Source organism: Stenella coeruleoalba (assembly GCF_951394435.1).
Source record: "Stenella coeruleoalba genome assembly, chromosome: 19".
Classification (NCBI taxonomy): domain Eukaryota; kingdom Metazoa; phylum Chordata; class Mammalia; order Artiodactyla; family Delphinidae; genus Stenella; species Stenella coeruleoalba.
In genome coordinates, this window is record NC_137165.1 from 20175264 (window position 1) to 20192145 (window position 16882).

Sequence of the window (16882 nt, forward strand, 5' to 3'; positions counted from 1 at the left end):
AGCACTTCCCTGCATCTTAGGGCCTCAGGCCCAGCACTTAACTTCTCACACAGCAGGTGTGAAAGGACTTCAAACTGACAGAAGCTGAGGGGGAGGGACAAACCCTGAGGAGCTGAACAGAGCCTAAGCTCTGCCTTCCTTCCCCTAGAGTTCGGGGGGGTGGGGTGGGGTTGGGGCTGCGTGGCACCTGCCACCCACAGAGGCCGTGCATGTTTGACCAAAGCCCTCACCGCGGTCTGAGGGCAGCCCTTCTTCCCTCAGTCCTCAGACCGTCGCTCATCCGTGCCAAACTGCTGAGGTGGGTTTGAGGGGCGAAGACCCCCCAAAACTTGCCAAGGATTCCTCAGCCCTGGGCCAGGGCAGGTAGGATACAGGAGAGGGGGAGGTGGCAGCTAAAGGGGTCCCGCCTGCGTCCCTCTTCTCGCCATGTCTCATCCCTCCCTCTCTGCCCCTGTTTTCCCTCCCCCCTTTGCCGTCCCCCTCTGAAGACATCCCTTCCTGGTCTCAAGCCAGCTTCTCCCCTCAGCTGCCCACCCCCTCCTTTGACCTGCCCCCTCTCCCCTGGGCCCCCAGGGCTGAAGGAAAGGAGCAGTGGAGGGGGGAGGGGAGGAGAGCAGGGGAGAAAGACTTCCCCGGACAGGTTGGGGGAGAAAACGGGGTCAGCTGTACTGAGGAACAGATGGAGGGGGCAGTGGGGGACAGCCCTTGGGCAGACACCAGCAGGAAGAATTTGATTTGAAAGGATGTGTGTAAGGTGACTGCCCAAAGAGAAACGGTTTGGGCCTCTGGGGAAGGGAACAATGTCGGGAAGGGTTTCAAGGGACACCAGCCGAGAAGGAGCCAATCCTCGTCTGCTGGCATTTTGTGGGTTCATTGGTGCCAAATTTGAATAGGGGGTGGAGTGCTGTCTTCCACTGACCCCCAAATCCCTGGTCTTGGCTCCCCAGAACTTTGCCTCCTGACTGTCCCTTCTGCCCCCACCTCCACCCATGGAAACTTAGTTCTTTTCCCACCCCTTCCCCTGCCTGATCTAGCTCCTTTCCAAACAGCCCTGCCTTCTAAATGCTAGGGACTTGGGCCCTGAACCCTGTAGACAGATGCCCCCCAAACTGGGGCATGGGAGGGGGGCTGGGGGACCCCATGATTCAGCCATGGACTCCAATGCCCAGCCCCTGTCCCCAGAACAATTCCTTGACAATCCCCTGTCCCCACCCCAACCCTTCGCGGCTCTGTACACATTTTTAAACCTGGCAAAAGATGAAGAGAATATTGTAAATTGTCGGAGTCCAGCTCCAACGAGTCCAGGTAAACCTGAGGGATGGACGGCGTCGGCGAAGGAAACAAGACCTGACACCCTTTGTAGATGTCAGCACGTCAAGCACAAATTTATTTTTCAGAGCAGGTATTTATATATAGGCAGGTTTCATCATCATGTACAAAATCAAAACATCTCAACATGTTCTAACCTCAAAATATTTTTGTCAGTTTTCTGAAAATGTCCCCAGTTTCTAGATGTACTAACAAGATAATCCCCCAAGTTCTCATTAGTTGCAGGTTATTTTCTAATAGTTAAGCCAAGCTATTATGTAAGGTCTTTAATACAGAAGTGCAATCTTCGTGTTCTTTCTGCATGGGCAAGTTTTTTTTTTTAACATCTTTATTGGGGTATAATTGCTTTACAATGGTGTGTTAGTTTCTGCTTTATAACAAAGTGAATCAGTTATACATATACATATGTTCCCATATCTCTTCCCTCTTGCATCTCCCTCCCTCCCACCCCTCCAGGCGGTCACAAAGCACCGAGCTGATCTCCCTGTGCTATGCGGCTGCTTCCCACTAGCCATCTACCTTACGTTTGGTAGTGTATATATGTCCGTGCCTCTCTCTTGCTGTGTCACAGCTCACCCTTCCCTCTCCCCATATCCTCAAGTCCGCTCTCCAGCAGGTCTGTGTCTTTATTCCTCTCTTACCCCTAGGTTCTTCATGACACTTTTTGTTCTTAAATGCATGGGCAAGTTTTTTGAATAGTGCCTTAAAAATATTTACAATATATCCTACAGTTCCTGTGTACCTGACTCCACTAGTAGCACTTACAATACCTCCTATGCTCCTGTTTATCACCTGGCAATTGTTGCCACAGTATTAACCTTTCTTTATAGTGGACCCATATGAAAGCAAAATCATCAACTGCCTCTTCGTAGGGCCACTGTTGTTCAATTGGGGGTGTTTTCCATAGGAACATCCTTATATTTCCATTTGTGTATTGTGTTCGCAGTTTCCTGGGGCTGAAATAGGTACTTTCCATTTTGTAATAACAATAGTGGGGGGGGTAGTAGTTTTTCTTATTTTCCTAACCCTGGGCGCAAATCCCCCTTGTGCTGTTTCCATAGATAAGCTTAACACAACCAAACAAATCAATAGAGATGTAGTCCACTGTCCTGGCACAGTGCTGCTTTGCAGTCCTGCCTTTGATTGCATCATGACTTTGTCACGGCGCAGGGACTCCAGGATGGAATATTGTAAATATAAAAGTTTAACTGTTGGTTTTGCCTGCTGTTATGTTGGGAGGTAGGGGTGGGGCTCTGAAGAGACAAACCCTGGAGAAGTGACTCTGCCAGTGAGGGAGGAGGAGGGGGTCCGAGCCCACAGCCCTTTCCAGTGAACAGCTCTGAGGTCAGAGAGAAAGGGGGAGTGAGTGCTGGGGTGAGGTGGTCATTGGTAATGGGGTTGTTCAGGGAGTTAAGATCAGGACCAGTGTTTGTGCAGAGGTCAGAGCCTGGTGTAGAGGACCAGGCAGGGGCTGATGGGGACAGACACCAAACAGGCCAGAGGGCCTATGGGCTGGTGCAGGTGGCTGGCTACAGGAGAGACATGCAAGGTGAAGTGTTTGGCCTCTGCTAAGCCCTGGCCCAGGCTGGAGGGTCAAACACAGGCCCAGGACTCTCCCTCTTGGCACATTGTGAGGGAGAGCCCCACATCGTTGTGACCCACTTACCCCCAGGAGCCTCTGGGACAGGATGGCGGCCGGTAGTACTGTGGGCACAGTAGGTTGGGGCCCTAGGGACCCCCATGGCCACGGCCACTCAGTCACTGTGTCCTCCCCGACCTAGCTCTGGCGCAGACTCCGTGGCTTCTTACACCAAGTGTTTCGTGTTATTTGTGAGAAAGGTAAGTGGAGGATGGGGAGGTTGGGGAATAGGAAAGGCAGAAACCAGGTGTTCTAGCCCTGACCTTAAGTGGGCCCCTTCCCCTCCCGCTCTCCCTGCTCAGACACCATAACTATGCAGCTTTTCTTCCTGCAACCTGCCTCTCCATTCCTGGAGGAGCCAGGCTCCCCACCAGCCTCTCACCTGTCCCCGATCCACAGAAGCTTCTAAGTTATGCTCACCTGGGAAGCAGACCCAGCCCCCGAAGCAGAGCGCCCCTGCAGTCTGCCTTCGGTGCACCATGGACCCTGTGAAAATGATCGTGTCCCCCCCACCCACTCGCCGCCATCGCCGTCGAGACTCTTCAGCACGCCGCGCCCACCGCCCCATAGCCTGGGCCCCTGACAACTGACAGCGATGATGAGAAGCCCCCACGTCAGCACACAACAATCTGCCCCCACAACTGGAATTGCCCCAAGGACTGGGAAGGCTTTCAGTCCACCCAGGGGTTCTGGACTCTCTGGGCCCAGGATGCTGTGGAGCCACCTACCCAGACCATCTGCTTCCAGCAAACTGTAGAGGGAAGGCCGCTCAAAAGAGAGGCAGTCAGAGCTGGGCCTACAGGCCTACGCGTACCCTGTGAACCCCCGCCCCACAGCCCTCAGGCCCTGAGCCACAAGAACAGGTGGGGGGTGCCCCAGGCAGAACAGGAGCAGTGCTCGCCAGCCCAGCCACCCATCCTGGGCCCAGCCCACGTCGCAGACATCCCCCGGCGCCACTACTCAGGGCGCGTAGCCTATAATGCCAGAGACGTGAGGCGGCAGCTGTGGGAGCTGACCAGGGAGGTGGAGGCCCTCTCCCACTGTTACCCCCCGGTCTCTGGATCCAGCATGGCTGAGGGGACGGGAAAGGCCTAGGTATACCGTTCCCTGACAGAGAGGTGACTGGGAGAAGAATAAAAAGAAGAGAGGAGGTGGTTTGTGGTGGTTTGGGGGGTGCCAGGGCCCACACAGCCACAGAGAATTCCCGGGATGTCCAGTGATTAGGACTACACGCTTTCATTGCTGACGGCCCCAGTTCAATCCCTGGTCGGGGAACTAAGATCCTGCAAACCACACTGCATGGCCAAAAAGAAAAAAAAGAGAGAAAGAAAGAGAAACAGCTAGCGGGCATTTTCCGTCAAGACTCCAAACACACAGCAGGTGCTCAATATAGACCCACTTAATGGAATCAGCTTAAAATGATCGATAACCTTAGTCAAATGAAAATGAACAGAGAAGCAGGGTGATTCATAAAAGGCCCATCTGCTCACATTCCAGGAACCCATCTGGTATGGAAGGTGAGGTCTATATTCCTCTATATCTGTTGAGATGTTCATTGTGCAAACAAAATGACTTGAGGTTCAACAGGTACCACTTTCACAGACCCCAGCAATGAACCCCAGCAATGATCCCAGGACTGCCTCCACAAGAACCCAGGCCTTGCCCGAGACCCAGGCCTCCCCAAGAACCCGGGCCTTGCTCAAGATCCAGGCCTCCACAAGCTTCCAGGCCTTACCCAAGACCCTTACCTCTGCAAGAATCCAAGCCTTTCCCACGACTCTGACTTTCAGAAGAATCCAGTCATTACCCAAGATTCTAGCACCCAGAAGAGCTTAGGTTCTACTCGAGATAGACGTTTCTTTAAACGCCCATATCTCACCCAGCCCTCTGGTCTCCACAAGAACACAGCATTTCTCCAAACTTCTGACATTCAGGGGAGCTCAGGCTTTATGCATGATTCTGGAGTCTTTAGGAATCTAGAACGAAAGCAAGAGACTGTACTGTATAAAAGTCAAGAGCTCTCCCAAAAAACTGGCTTCCATAATAGCCCACACCCTTCTCAACATTCTGGATGTGACAAGAGTACAGGTAATGCCCAAGATTCAGGAGTGTCTAGGAGTCCAGACTTTACCCAAGATTCTGGGCCAGAGAAGCGTCCACACCTTGCCCAAGACTCTGGAGTCAACAAGAGCTCACGCCTTTGCCAGGAATCTGAAGAGACCAGGCCTTGTGGAAACCCCTCGCCTCCATAAGGGCTCAAGCCTTACCTGAGACTCAGGAGACTACAAGAATCCAGGTCTTACCCAAGATTCTGGAGTCTGCAGGAGCCAAGGCCTTACTCAAGATTCTGACCTCCGTAAGTATCCAGGCTTTACCCAAGCCACTGAAGTCAAAAGGAGATGTGGCCTTACCCAAGATGCTGGAAATTACAGGAGCTCAGAACATACCCATGACCCTAACTTCCACAAGTACTCGGGAATTAATCGCGATGCTGGCCCCCATAAGGGTCCAGCTCTTACTCAAGACTCTGGCTTATCCAAGAGATCAGGCCTCCATAACAACTCATGCCTTATCCCAAACCCTGGCCTCCACAAGAACCATCTGGAACTGACTCTGTCCAAGTTTTGGGCCCACATCAGACCCGAAAGTCATTTATATCTGAGGCAGTTCCTCGAAAGGAGGGTGCTGGGCAGCACACACCATGGACTTCTGTCCCACCCAGTCAGAACTCCTGCTCTCCCAAGGCTCAGGTGGCCTACAATGACCTGCAGACCTTCTCAGAGGTACCTGTACTGATTGAGCTGCAATCATCCACCCGGCGAGCAGGCAGCCAAGACTGGGTGTACCACCCAATGGATACAGTTCCTCCAGCCTGCAGAACTATTGCCCGATGTCTACGCCTCCCAAAACCAGCTGGAAGCCCTACTGTCCTGGGTCAGGCACCAGGCTAGGGCATGTGGTCTTTGGCGCCCACCAGAGACAGTTCAGAGCAGGCAGGGACAAGTGCGAAACTCTGTCTCCCAGGTGCCTTCACTGAGAGACATCCAACAACTCACCGGAGGCCATCAAGGAGTGGGGATATCAGTGTGTGATGAGCAACTTAGAAAAAGAGGGGACAGATATGCATGAGGAGTAAAGAGACAAGAGAAGAGTTCTGTGGTTGCTTGAGGACATCCACCCCAGCCCCATCCCACAGGGCCTGATGAGGACATAAATTATCCCTGATTTCCCTCCATCGCTGTCTAGCTAAATCCGTTATCCCCAAGGCCCTAGAGCTGCATTGTCAATTACAGTAGCCACTAGCCAAATGCCTATTAGAATGTAAATTAGTTAAAATTAAGGAAAATTAATTCTGTTAAAAATTAAGTTATAAATTATAAATTCTCTTCCTCAGGGAACGGAATTTCCCTGGCATCCAATTCTGTTCCCTGGTGGTCCAGGTGTTGGGACCTGGCGCTTTCACTGCTGTGGCTGGGGTTCAATCCCTGGTCAGGGAACTCAGACCCCACAAGCTTCATGGTTTGGCCAAAAAAAAAAAAAAAAAAAATTCTGTTCCTCAGTGCCATGACCTTCTAAGGGCTCAGTAGGCACATGGAGCTAGCGGCCACTGCACTGGACGGCACAGATTTAGAACATTTGCATCATCATGGAAAATGCTATTGGAGAGCAGTGCTTTAGAGTTTAGAGCAATTTTCCTCTCCCTGTCACCCACCCCCAGCATCTTAAAGCTCCCCCAGAGCCCAGAGAACTTAGCTCTTTTTAGGGTGGCTCAGAAGCCATCCTCTGAGGAGGAGGTAAGATGTGGGGATGGACACCCAGTGCCTGATTTCCCCAGACTGTGAGAAAGAGCCCAGGCTTCTTTCCTCATCTGGTCTCTTGGGTCACGACCAGATGTATGGAAACTTGCCTCCCCCGTTCTGGGCTGTGTTTGGGGCTCTTGGTTACTGAGGGAGAAGACCTCTCTTTGTCAGTGACTAGGAAACCTTGTGTTTTAGGCTCCCCAACTTGAGCCCTGGATTCTGAGGGTCCCCTCCTTCATAGGCCTCTAAATTTTTCGAGGTGTCTCCACTTAATTTTCTTGCCCATGGACTTAGGCCTAGTTCACTGTGGAGACAGACCCCTGGGAAAAAGGCATGTAAGAATTTCTGGTCCAGTGTGCATTGGTCTAATCTGTGAGTGTGTCTCTGGTGTCCTATCTTTCTGTCCTATTATTCTGGCTCCTAGTTTCATCCTGGACTTAAGCTGTGTCCATGATAGCACTGGTCGCTGAAAGCCATTTCCTTCCACTGATAATTTTTCATGGCCCTGCCCTAGCCCAGCTGGTGTTTCCTCTGGACTTGATTTTCAGTCCTGATAACTCTTCTGTATACACAGATAAGCTGCGAGATTCCAAAGTGTTTTCCCTGCCACCACTTGTGTGTCTGAGGTGGGCAACACTAACATGTCCCTTCCCTGAGTCAGATGTCCATCCCTGGGTCACTACATGCACACTATCGGTGTGTTCTTGTCTAACGTTACCACCACCGATTCCAAGGAGATATGTCCCAGCTGGAGAGCCCATTTCCAACAGCTCTCTGGCTGAGCTCTGACCTTGGACAAGTCATGTGCAACCTTTCTTGCCTTGCGGTCTCATCTCTAAAGTGAAGTTATAATTGCATGCAAGAACCCTTCTAGATTTAAATGACCAGGGCTCCTCTACTCCCAAGTGAGATATAGAGTCCCTTATTTCTCCGCATGCCCTAGTGTATGTCCCTCAGTATAGTTTGCTATTCAGATCCATCCTATTAGGCCTGTGTTCTAACCCCAAGGAGTGTTTGTGCGGTTCACCTGGCCTTGTAAATACACAGAATAGTTTATCATAAAGACACAGAATAGTTTATCATAAAGACACAGAATAGCTTACCTCCATAGAAACTACAACTTCCATCAGGCACTACTTCAACGGAACAGGAAAGGATGTGGGGGCGTGGCCCCAACGCCCTGGTAGCCTTGAAGACAAACTACAACTCCCAGGATTGCCGCGAGATCTCTGCAGAGCGAAAGGAGTGACTGAACTCTGACTGGAGGCCGGGCTGGTCGGGAACCACCCCGACCGTCTCCAGAAAGGGGCGCGGTTATAATTTCAGGGCGTGGCCTTACAGGCAGCAGGAAGAAGTTACCTGTGGAATCTTCCTATCCATTCTCTTCCCAACCTTTGTAGCTAACCCTAAGAGAGAAGCTGCAAACCACTAGCCTCTTCTGAAAAAGAGGTAAGGGGGACATAGACAAGGTGCAGCAAAGGAGGCTATCGCATTCGTTAGGAGGGGCCAAACAGCTACTTTCTACCTGCTGAGTCAGGTGAACCGTTCCATGGGAGCAGGGACCAGCATATGAGAAAAGGGCAAGGACGGAAGAGGTATCTATTTGTTCTCTTTCAAGACTAAATTTAGGGCCCTTCGTCTGCAGACCAATTGGCGGACTGTGTCTTGGGAACCCTCTTGGCCTCTGCAAGAGGAAAGAACTGGGGTCAGTTTTCCGCAGCAAAAGGTACGGCCCGTCTGGGCTTCCTCCCGTCTGTGTATTTCCTAGCCCCCAAACGACAGAGCCATATGGCTTCCACGGTCTGGGGGAGTGCTCCCTGGTGGGGCCCACCACCCCCAGCACCAGCCCGGCCGCTCACGGACATCGACTTCTGCTCTGGGGCGCAGCTGCAAGAACTAACCCTGCTGATCCAGGAGCTGGGTGTGCAGGCGAGCTGGAGTGAAGGTCCCAAGCCAGGACCAGATCTCTTCCAGGCCAAGGACTTTGTTTTCTCTTTGCTTGGTAAGTAACCCTCCCAGCCTTCGGGAACTTGCAGCTCTCAGCTCCGCCTCACCCCGCCCCGGCTCTGGATCACGACATTACGATCCCTTCTCTTTCCTTAGGTCTCGTTCACCGCCGGGACCCTCGCTTTCCTCCTCAGGCAGAGCTCCTGCTGCTTCGTTGTGGGCTTCGCGAGGGTTCCCTGGATCTGGGGCCTGCGCCTCTAGGTCCCTATGCTCGGGGACCTCACTACGACGCCAGCTTCACACTCCTGGTGCCCGTGCTTTCTCTAGATGGGCAGGAGCTGCAACCAGACGTGGGATCCTGTTACACATGGCTCTTCCTCCCAGAGCAGCTACGTGGAACCTTGGTCCGGGAGGCATGGCAGGATTGCCTAGGACCCCCAGTCCCAGGAGGACGTGATTCGATCCACCCAGCCCGAAGCAAAGAAACTCCCAAGGATCCACAAATCTCCGTGGACCAGCTACACGTCACTGAGCCTGAGGCACACGAGTCTTTGGAAAACTCACCTAGTAATGTTTCAGTGCCAGGGTTGCCTCAACAAGACGTAACCGATGTTGACTTTCCCTCACCACTGGAAAAAACGAATGGTGACGTCACCAAAGCAACCGACGTTAGCCCAGTGCCACAGCCGTTGGAGGCTTCGGAGGCATGGCCCATATTGTGCCTCGCCCAGGTAGCTGCCTGGTTCTTTGTTTCGCTGGCTGCGGTCGCTGAGTCCCCGTTTCCGGTTCCGGGTGCCCCGCGCTTGGTCCACGCAGCCTGCCACGCGGGGCTCACCACCATCATCCTGGTTATGCCCGGGCCCCGGCGCCGCCTCCTGATTTTCGACTTGATCCCCGTGGTGTCTGTGACCGGATGTCCCCAGGGGGCTCGGAGTCACTAGTGGGCCTGCCCGCTGGCCTCAGAGTCGTCTTCCTTCTACCTGGTGCGCGGCGGCGGCGGCGGCGGCGGCGGCGGCGGCACCACAGAGCGAGCCTGACGACTCTGGCTGGCAGTTCTGCTTCGCCCGCCAAGAGCTGGCGCTCAAGATGCGCATACCCATTCCCTTGCTGCAAGCGCACGCGACGGCCCAGGCGCTACCGCGCCCTCTGGTGGCCAGGACGAGGGTCGCGGCGCACTACCTCCTGTGGACGTTGCTCTACTGGGCGTGTGAGCGGCTGCCCGCGCTCTATCTGGCGCGAGCCGAGAATGCGGGCGCCTGCTGCCTTGGGCTGCTGGATGAGATGTGCCGGGTGCTCGAGGCCGGGACTCTGCCCCACTATTTTCTGAGTGGTCAAAAGCTCCGTGCGGGAGACGGCGCCGCTTCGCTGCTCGGGGCGTTGGCCCTGCTTCGCAGGGACCCTGCCTGCGCCCTGCACCCCTCTGTGGAAGAGGCCAAGGCTGCAGGCAAGGGGGGTGGCTTAGCCGGCGTGGGAGGCGGAGCCCATTAAAGACGCTGTTCCTACTAACCTGGAATGTGCTTCTGTTGGCCAGCGGGATGTGGAGGGGACTGCTCTCCCCTCACCTGGGAGACAGGCTGAGCGCTTTGGGCCTGAAGAGCCCGTTCTAGAAGGCCTCCTCGCCGCTTCCTCCGCTTCCTCCCACCCTCCTCCCGCCCCATCCCTGGCACAGGTCGTTCCATTCTGGCCTCTCCACTTTCCAAATCTGTGGCCAGCACCCCTCCCACTCCGGTGCAGCCTCTGGCATCCATCTCCCTCCAGTTCTTATGGTCTTTTCTCTTAGGAGTCAATCGGGATGGGGGTAATATATTTGCTGAAAAAACGTGTAAAGGAGAAAGGTATGGAGACCAGGGACTGACCAATTTGTCTCACACAAAAGCAGAGACATTAAGGAGGCCGGATTTCACCCCAGGCTAGACCTCACCACCACCGCTATCTCTTCAGTTATTCCCGCCACCTTCCTCATCCAGTTCTGTCCTCCATCCTGGGCAGTAGGGTCCCTTTCTCCATTCTCGGGGCATCTGCCATTCCATCTATCTAAGCCCAACCTCTCCTCCCATCCAGAGTTCCATTCAGTGGAGTCGCCTCCTTGTCCCTCCTGCTCTGAATCCCGAGTCATGCGAGATATGCGGCCTTGCCTCGGCTCAGCCTGTCTCTAAGACCGTCGCCACTCCCTGCCTCCAAGGATCCCCGGGTTTCCGCCTGCCCAGCTTCACCTCCCGCTCTTTCCCGGGGTCTCCGCCCCCTGCCCCGCCCCCGGACCGGCTCTCGGAGGAGGGGGAAGCCACTGTCGCCGCCGCCGCCTCAGCTTCCCACAGCCGCTACCGCTGCCGCCGTTGCCGCCGCTCGGTTTGGTCCAGCCGCCAGGCCCAGTGCTCACTTCGCCAGACCAGGGCACTCTGCGGAAACACCCTCACTCCTTCCTGGGGTCCGGGACGTCTAGCCGGGCGTGGGAGGAAGCTCCGCTTGCTGGGTACACGGAGGGAGGTACATGCAACTGGAGCCAGCGCAAGCTGTCACCGGTTTGACAAGACAGGACTGGTTGAGGGGCGTCAGGGAAGGAAGAGGGGGCGCTATAGGCAGTCCCGGGGAGGACAAGGAAGCCCTGTCACAGAAAGCTCTGATGCGCTCTGACTTATAGCGGGTCTGTTCACATTTGTGACAACGTGGGTGCACTCCTCTCTCGGGGGGCTGGTTGGATTGGAGGGCGTGGAATCTAAACAGCACCAGCTGTCCCCGAGGAAATTAGGGGCTGCCAGAAAAAAAGAAAAAAGCCAAAAACCTGTGCTCCTTATTCCGAGGTGACACGGGGCCCTCCAGACAACCAGCTGCTGTAACCACTAGGAAGGGCGGATTTGGAGGTGACTTCAAAAGGAGTGGATGGTAACAAGGTGAGGAAAGGGGCTCAGCAGCTGGAATGCTGTGCCACTAGAAATGGGGGTGACTTGGTAAAAAGCGGTATCGTTCAGAGACAGGGTCTGGGAACCTCTTCTTGCTGATTGGCGACAGTCTGGATATTTCAAGGCATAGTTTTGGGGGGATTTCAGTGAAAAAAAGTGGGGGATTCTTCACTTAGTGGGTGGCAAAGGAAAAGACACCAAGGTTGGGTTCTTCCTAGACACTGGCAGCACCCCAGCAGGGGTGGGGTGAGCTAATATCCCCAAAGCTAAGGACCCACACCCTTAAAATTACAAGAGTGGCTTTGGCAGGAGTGCAGGGCCCGGAAATAGGGTGGAAAGGTGCCTGGGGATATTGGAACCACATCCTGGAAAATTTGAGGGTCTTGGCTTTGGGATAGTGTTAGTGGGGGACAGGGACACTGGAGATCAGAGAAGGGGGAGTTTTCTGCGGGGGGCAAAGGTCGAGGGTGGGGTCAACTGAGAGGTACATAGGCTGCTGGGTCTGGCGAAGCTAGCACGAGGCCCAAGGGTGGGAGCTGGTGCCTGGGGTGGGGGTCGTCTAGGGCTTATCCTCAGGTCCCGTGGGTGAGGCGGCGAGTCGGACCGGAGAGTCAACAGCATGTCCTGGTGAGCTAGCGGGCTTCTCTGGGGGGGCCCAGCGCGCTCCGGGAGCCTGCCGGTTTTGGGGTGTCTCCTCCCGGGGTGCCATGGCGGCACTGGTCAGCAGCCTGATCCGGCAGAAACGGGAGGTCCACGAGCCCGGGGACAGCCGGCCCGTGTCGGCACAGCTGCGGGTGTGTCCCCACGGCACCAAGTCCCTTTGCCAGAAGCAGCTCCTCATCCTGCTGTCCAAGGTGCGACTGTGCGGGGGGGGTCGGCGCGCGCGACCGGACCACTGCCCGTGTGAGTGGCTAGGGAGGGGTCTCCGGGCCAGGGGTCTCTCCGCCTGGGAGGTTGAGGCCAGGGACTCGGAAGAGCGGGGCCCGACTGACGGGGACTCCCCGAAAGTGAAAGGAGGTGGGCCTGGACCACAAACTCTCGGCCAAACGATGCCTCAGTTTTCCTTCTCTCGCGCCCATAACCCCGAGTCTCCTCGCTTTCGAGGGCAAGGGGAAGGCTTGAGCGGCTAAGCCTGGTGCCCCGAAGCCTGGAAGCTCCCGCTCGCCCCCCCTCCCAACACAGGAGTCCCCCACCCCCACCATCCTCTGCCTACGTGCCGTCTCTCGCGATTCTTTCAATACCGAGTGGAGGGGCCTGGGGGTTCCAGACGCCTGGGTCACCCCGAGGGTTTCTGCGGCTCCGGTAGCCCCGTCCTCTTTCTCCCGCTCCTCGGAGCCTTCGATCCGGTCCTCCTCGCCGAGCTTGCCTGGCTCGGTACCAATCTCCCCAGCACTCCCCTGGGTGTCCTTGCAGCTACCTCGCCAGTCCGTCCCTCTGTGCGCCCTCCTCCCGTGACCTGCACTTCAAGAAGGGAGCTGGGCACTCCCCCACGACCGCCTACACGGCTCAGAAATCGGGCCCCACGGGCTCAGGAGACCCTCTGCCGCGAGGAAGTCAGACACGCTACACGGCTGGATACCCGCACGGAGACTGGGGGTCGTACCATCTGCGAAGGGGTACCGGGAACTCGGCCGCAAGCGCCAGGCAAAGAGAGTTGTGAAGGTTAGCCTGTGGTCCCCGGCCCGGTGCGACAGGCGGGAAGTCCCTCTGGCCTCGCTCCCGTCCGCTCGCAGCTCCCTTAGGGGGAGACCCCCCACCACCCCGCCGCTGGCGTCCTCCTCCCCCCGCCGCCGGCCCTCCGCAGTGGTAGGTCAGCAGCCCACTCTTTGAGTGGGACCCAGCCCCCACGTGAGTCAGCCAGCCTCACCAGCTCCCTGGCCCCCTCCCCCATTTCCTTGGTTTGGTACCGAATATCCTCCATCCCAGGCGGGTTACCTGGCTGAAGGGGAGAGCCTGAGCCTAAGGGAGGGCTGGGCCCCCGCGAGCCAGCAGACTGACAGACAGACAGACAGACAGACAGATGGGTCAGTGTCAGACAGGCTGGCGCTGGGCCAAGGCGAGGCCCGCGCGAAGCGAGCAGCAGCTGCAGCAGCAGGTGCTGAGTCAGCGTCAGGCCCAGTCCCACCCCCGCCCCTGAGGGGGCGCCCCTACCCTGGGGTCACCTTAATGCCCCCCATATTCGCAAACACACTGCCCCTTCAGCAGCTCTGCCTGTCTCCCTTTGTCCTCTGCGTTTCCATATATCTCTCCCCTTCCTCTTCCTTCTTCTCCCCTCCCCCCATTCTGGTTGAGCTGTAGAGTAGGAATTAAACCTTTAAATAAATTTCAATCAATTAAACTGAAAGCTGGTTAGAGGAGGCAGAAGGGACCCACACCCCAGCTTCCTCTGGAGTCAAAGAGAGGTGGGAGAGAGCTTGCTTAGAGGGTCAGGAAGCTGGGGCCCTGGGACCCTCTTCCTTCCTTCCATCCTCCTTTCTTTTCTCTCCTCTGATCCCGCCAAGTGTAGCAATGTTTCTGGGAACAGAGATGTCATGTTCTGAGATGAATGTCTCTCTCTCCAGAGCCTCAGCTCAAAGGCATCGTCACCAAACTGTTCTGCCGCCAGGGTTTCTACCTCCAGGTGAATCCCGATGGGAGCATCCAGGGCACCCCAGAGGACACCAGCTCTTTCAGTGAGAGGGGAATCCAGATGCTGGGTGGGAATGGGGAGCACAGGCATAGGAGATGACAGTCGTATTGTGGCTTCATGTTCTGTGGTTTTCAGTCTGGCCCTTTGACCCCGCAAACGAAAAAGTAGAACTGGGACCAGAATTGGGGGGGGGGCTCAGATGGGGATTGGAGGCTTGGGGTACTGATACCCCTTCTCTCCACCCCCAGCCCACTTCAACCTGATCCCTGCGGAGCTCCGTGTAGTCACCACCCAGAGTGCCAACTTGGGAAACTACGTGGCCATGAACGCTGAGGGGCTGCTCTACAGCTCGGTGAGACAAGGGGCAGAGTGGCCTGGAGTCAGGGGACTCCCCTAGCTACAGCCTTCCCAGCTACAGATATTTTGCAACTCAGGGATTCCTCTCCCTCCAGCTCTTGCCGACACCCTGTCCTCACTGCCCGCTCCCAAGCACCTCCTGTAGCCTCCCTCCAATCCCTTCTCCTCCAATAGCCTCCTAAATACCCCCAGGCTCTTTGAATGTCCAACTCTTTCAACCTTTTAGGACCCCTGTGTCTTCTCCAGCCTCCTCTAGACCTCATTATTACTCACTTCCCCAGAGTCATTCAGGATGCTGGGGAAGGATTCAGGAACTCCTCCAAGCAGAAATTCCCTCCAGGTGCCCTGGATGGTGAGAGGTTGGGAGTAGAGCAGAGAGAAGTTATCTTCTTATCCCAGGCCCCCAGAAGTCTAGTTCCCGGCCCTCGGGGGGCCACCAGACTCTTCCTCATCCTCCCTTTCTCCCAGTTCCTGTGTGGACTCAGAAGTTGGCTCTGCCAGTCTCAAACATATGGATTATATCCTGCCTTGCTCTTCCCAGGGCTCCCTTCTGTTCAGTGATGTGTCCTTTTGTGTTTCTGTCTGTGTGTGCCTTTCTGGGTCTTTGTCTCCTCAGCCACATTTCACAGCTGAGTGTCGCTTTAAGGAGTGCGTCTTTGAGAATTACTATGTCCTGTACACCTCTGCTCTCTATCACCAGCGTCGTTCTGGCCAGGCATGGTACATGGGCCTGGACAAGGAGGGCCGAGTCATGAAGGGAAATCGAGTCAAGAAGACCAAGGCAGCCGCCCACTTTTTGCCCAAGCTCCTGGAGGGTGAGTATGGACCCCCAGGGAAGAGGTGGACACATGGGATGGTATTGACCTTGACATGGACATTTAGTGACACACAGCTAAGGGCTATAAGTGTTTTAAGAGGACACATGCTATGACAGGTCAAGCCAGGAAGGCTTTGGCCTTTGGAGGTTTGGGAAGCTCTCCTTCTGTGCGTTCCCAGAGGAGGAGTGTAGGGGAAGGGAGCCCTTTCAGAGCTCTCTTGGTGCCTAACTCTCCTTCCTGCTCCTCTCTCTCCCCTTCACAGTGGCTGTGTACCAGGAGCCTTCTCTCCACAGTGTCCCTGAGACCTCCCCTTCCAGTCAACCTGCCCCCTGCCATGTAGTCCCCGGACTGGAGGCTCCCTGCTCTAGCCACCACCACAGCCTGTCTCCCAGCCCTGCTTCTGGCCCTGCTCTCACCCCTGCTGCCACACTCATGCCCTGAGCAGCCACGTCCCACCAGGTGCCCTACCCTGAGGGAGCCTAGGGGCCGGCCATGACTTCTGGGGCTGCTGAGACCCTTAGATCCTTGGGCCTGGGAAAGGGGTCAGAGAGGAGGAAGTCTCAAAATGGTCCTGGCTGATCACTTCTTTCCTTCCACGCTCACACCCTCCAAAGCCTTTTCCCGAGATGGCGCGTGTGTTCCAAAACTGACAAAACCAGGGCATAAATCTTCCCCACCCCGGGCTCAGCCAGTTCCTGGAGCCCTTTGCCCTTTTCATGACTACCAAGCCGTAGACTTATAGGTCCACTGCAGCTCAGGATCAGTTTCCTTCTTTCGCTACTCCACCTTTTGCCTTGTTCCAGACAGGTTCTGGAACACCAGGCACCCCAGCCAGGGCCATTTCTGCACCCAGGGTCTGTGCTGGAACACAGGCATGCTGCCAGGCTCTGTTCTGGATCCATCAGGCTTCTGTCCTTCACCCAGATGGACCCCTGGTTTCCATCTAGAGAGAGGCTGGATTTGAGCCCTGTCCAGCTTTTGGTCTTGGCCTGAATTGGGCCAGTCTCAGATCACCACAGGTTTAACTTTCTTCCCCCAGAGACACCCGGTTCTAGAGCGTGGTGTTCTAGACACATACGGAGCCATATTTCCTTCTGAATCTCAGCTCTAGGACATAGACCCTGACTCTCAGCCCTTCCCTCTAGGATGGAACTAGAGCCTATATAGGCATGTTATTGGTCTAGAGTAAGAGTTCTAGACCCACGCTCCCACCTTCTCTCGTGATACCTGTTAAGCAGGAGCTCTGGAAAGGACCCAGCTATGATTCACAAAGAACTAAGTTCTGGATGGATCATCCAGAACTTCTTGTTTTCCCTAGACACTTTTCCAAAAATCTTATTCTTCCTATTGAACGCTAACCTTATTTTTTACATGCATTTTCTAGCTCCTGCAACTCAGCTGGGGTCCTGCCAGGGAACAGAGGCTGAGGAAGGGCAGAGGAGTTTTGGAAGGAATCCCTGGCTCAT

The 16882-nt window shown here is 55.4% G+C and overlaps 2 protein-coding genes and 2 pseudogenes across 4 annotated transcripts in view; 3 read left to right on the top strand and 1 right to left on the bottom strand.

The window, feature by feature from the left end:
- The window catches only part of LOC307178192 (uncharacterized protein), a 212164-nt gene that overhangs the window by 94671 nt on the left and 100611 nt on the right, over window positions 1-16882 (bottom strand).
- Window positions 3018-4090, top strand: LOC307177357 (spermatid maturation protein 1-like; annotated as a pseudogene). Its single transcript has 3 exons — window positions 3018-3044; window positions 3111-3168; window positions 3368-4090. The product of its transcript is annotated as a spermatid maturation protein 1-like (transcript).
- LOC307178193 (transmembrane protein 102-like) lies at window positions 8377-10603 on the top strand. Its single transcript, XM_079906041.1, is given in 4 exon segments — window positions 8377-8770; window positions 8872-9653; window positions 9657-9746; window positions 9748-10603. Coding segments are annotated over 4 exon segments (1542 nt in total). The 5' UTR covers window positions 8377-8556; the 3' UTR covers window positions 10204-10603.
- On the top strand, window positions 12320-15857 carry LOC307177358 (fibroblast growth factor 11-like; annotated as a pseudogene). The gene is made up of 5 exons: window positions 12320-12515; window positions 14174-14284; window positions 14490-14593; window positions 15215-15413; window positions 15679-15857. The product of its transcript is annotated as a fibroblast growth factor 11-like (transcript).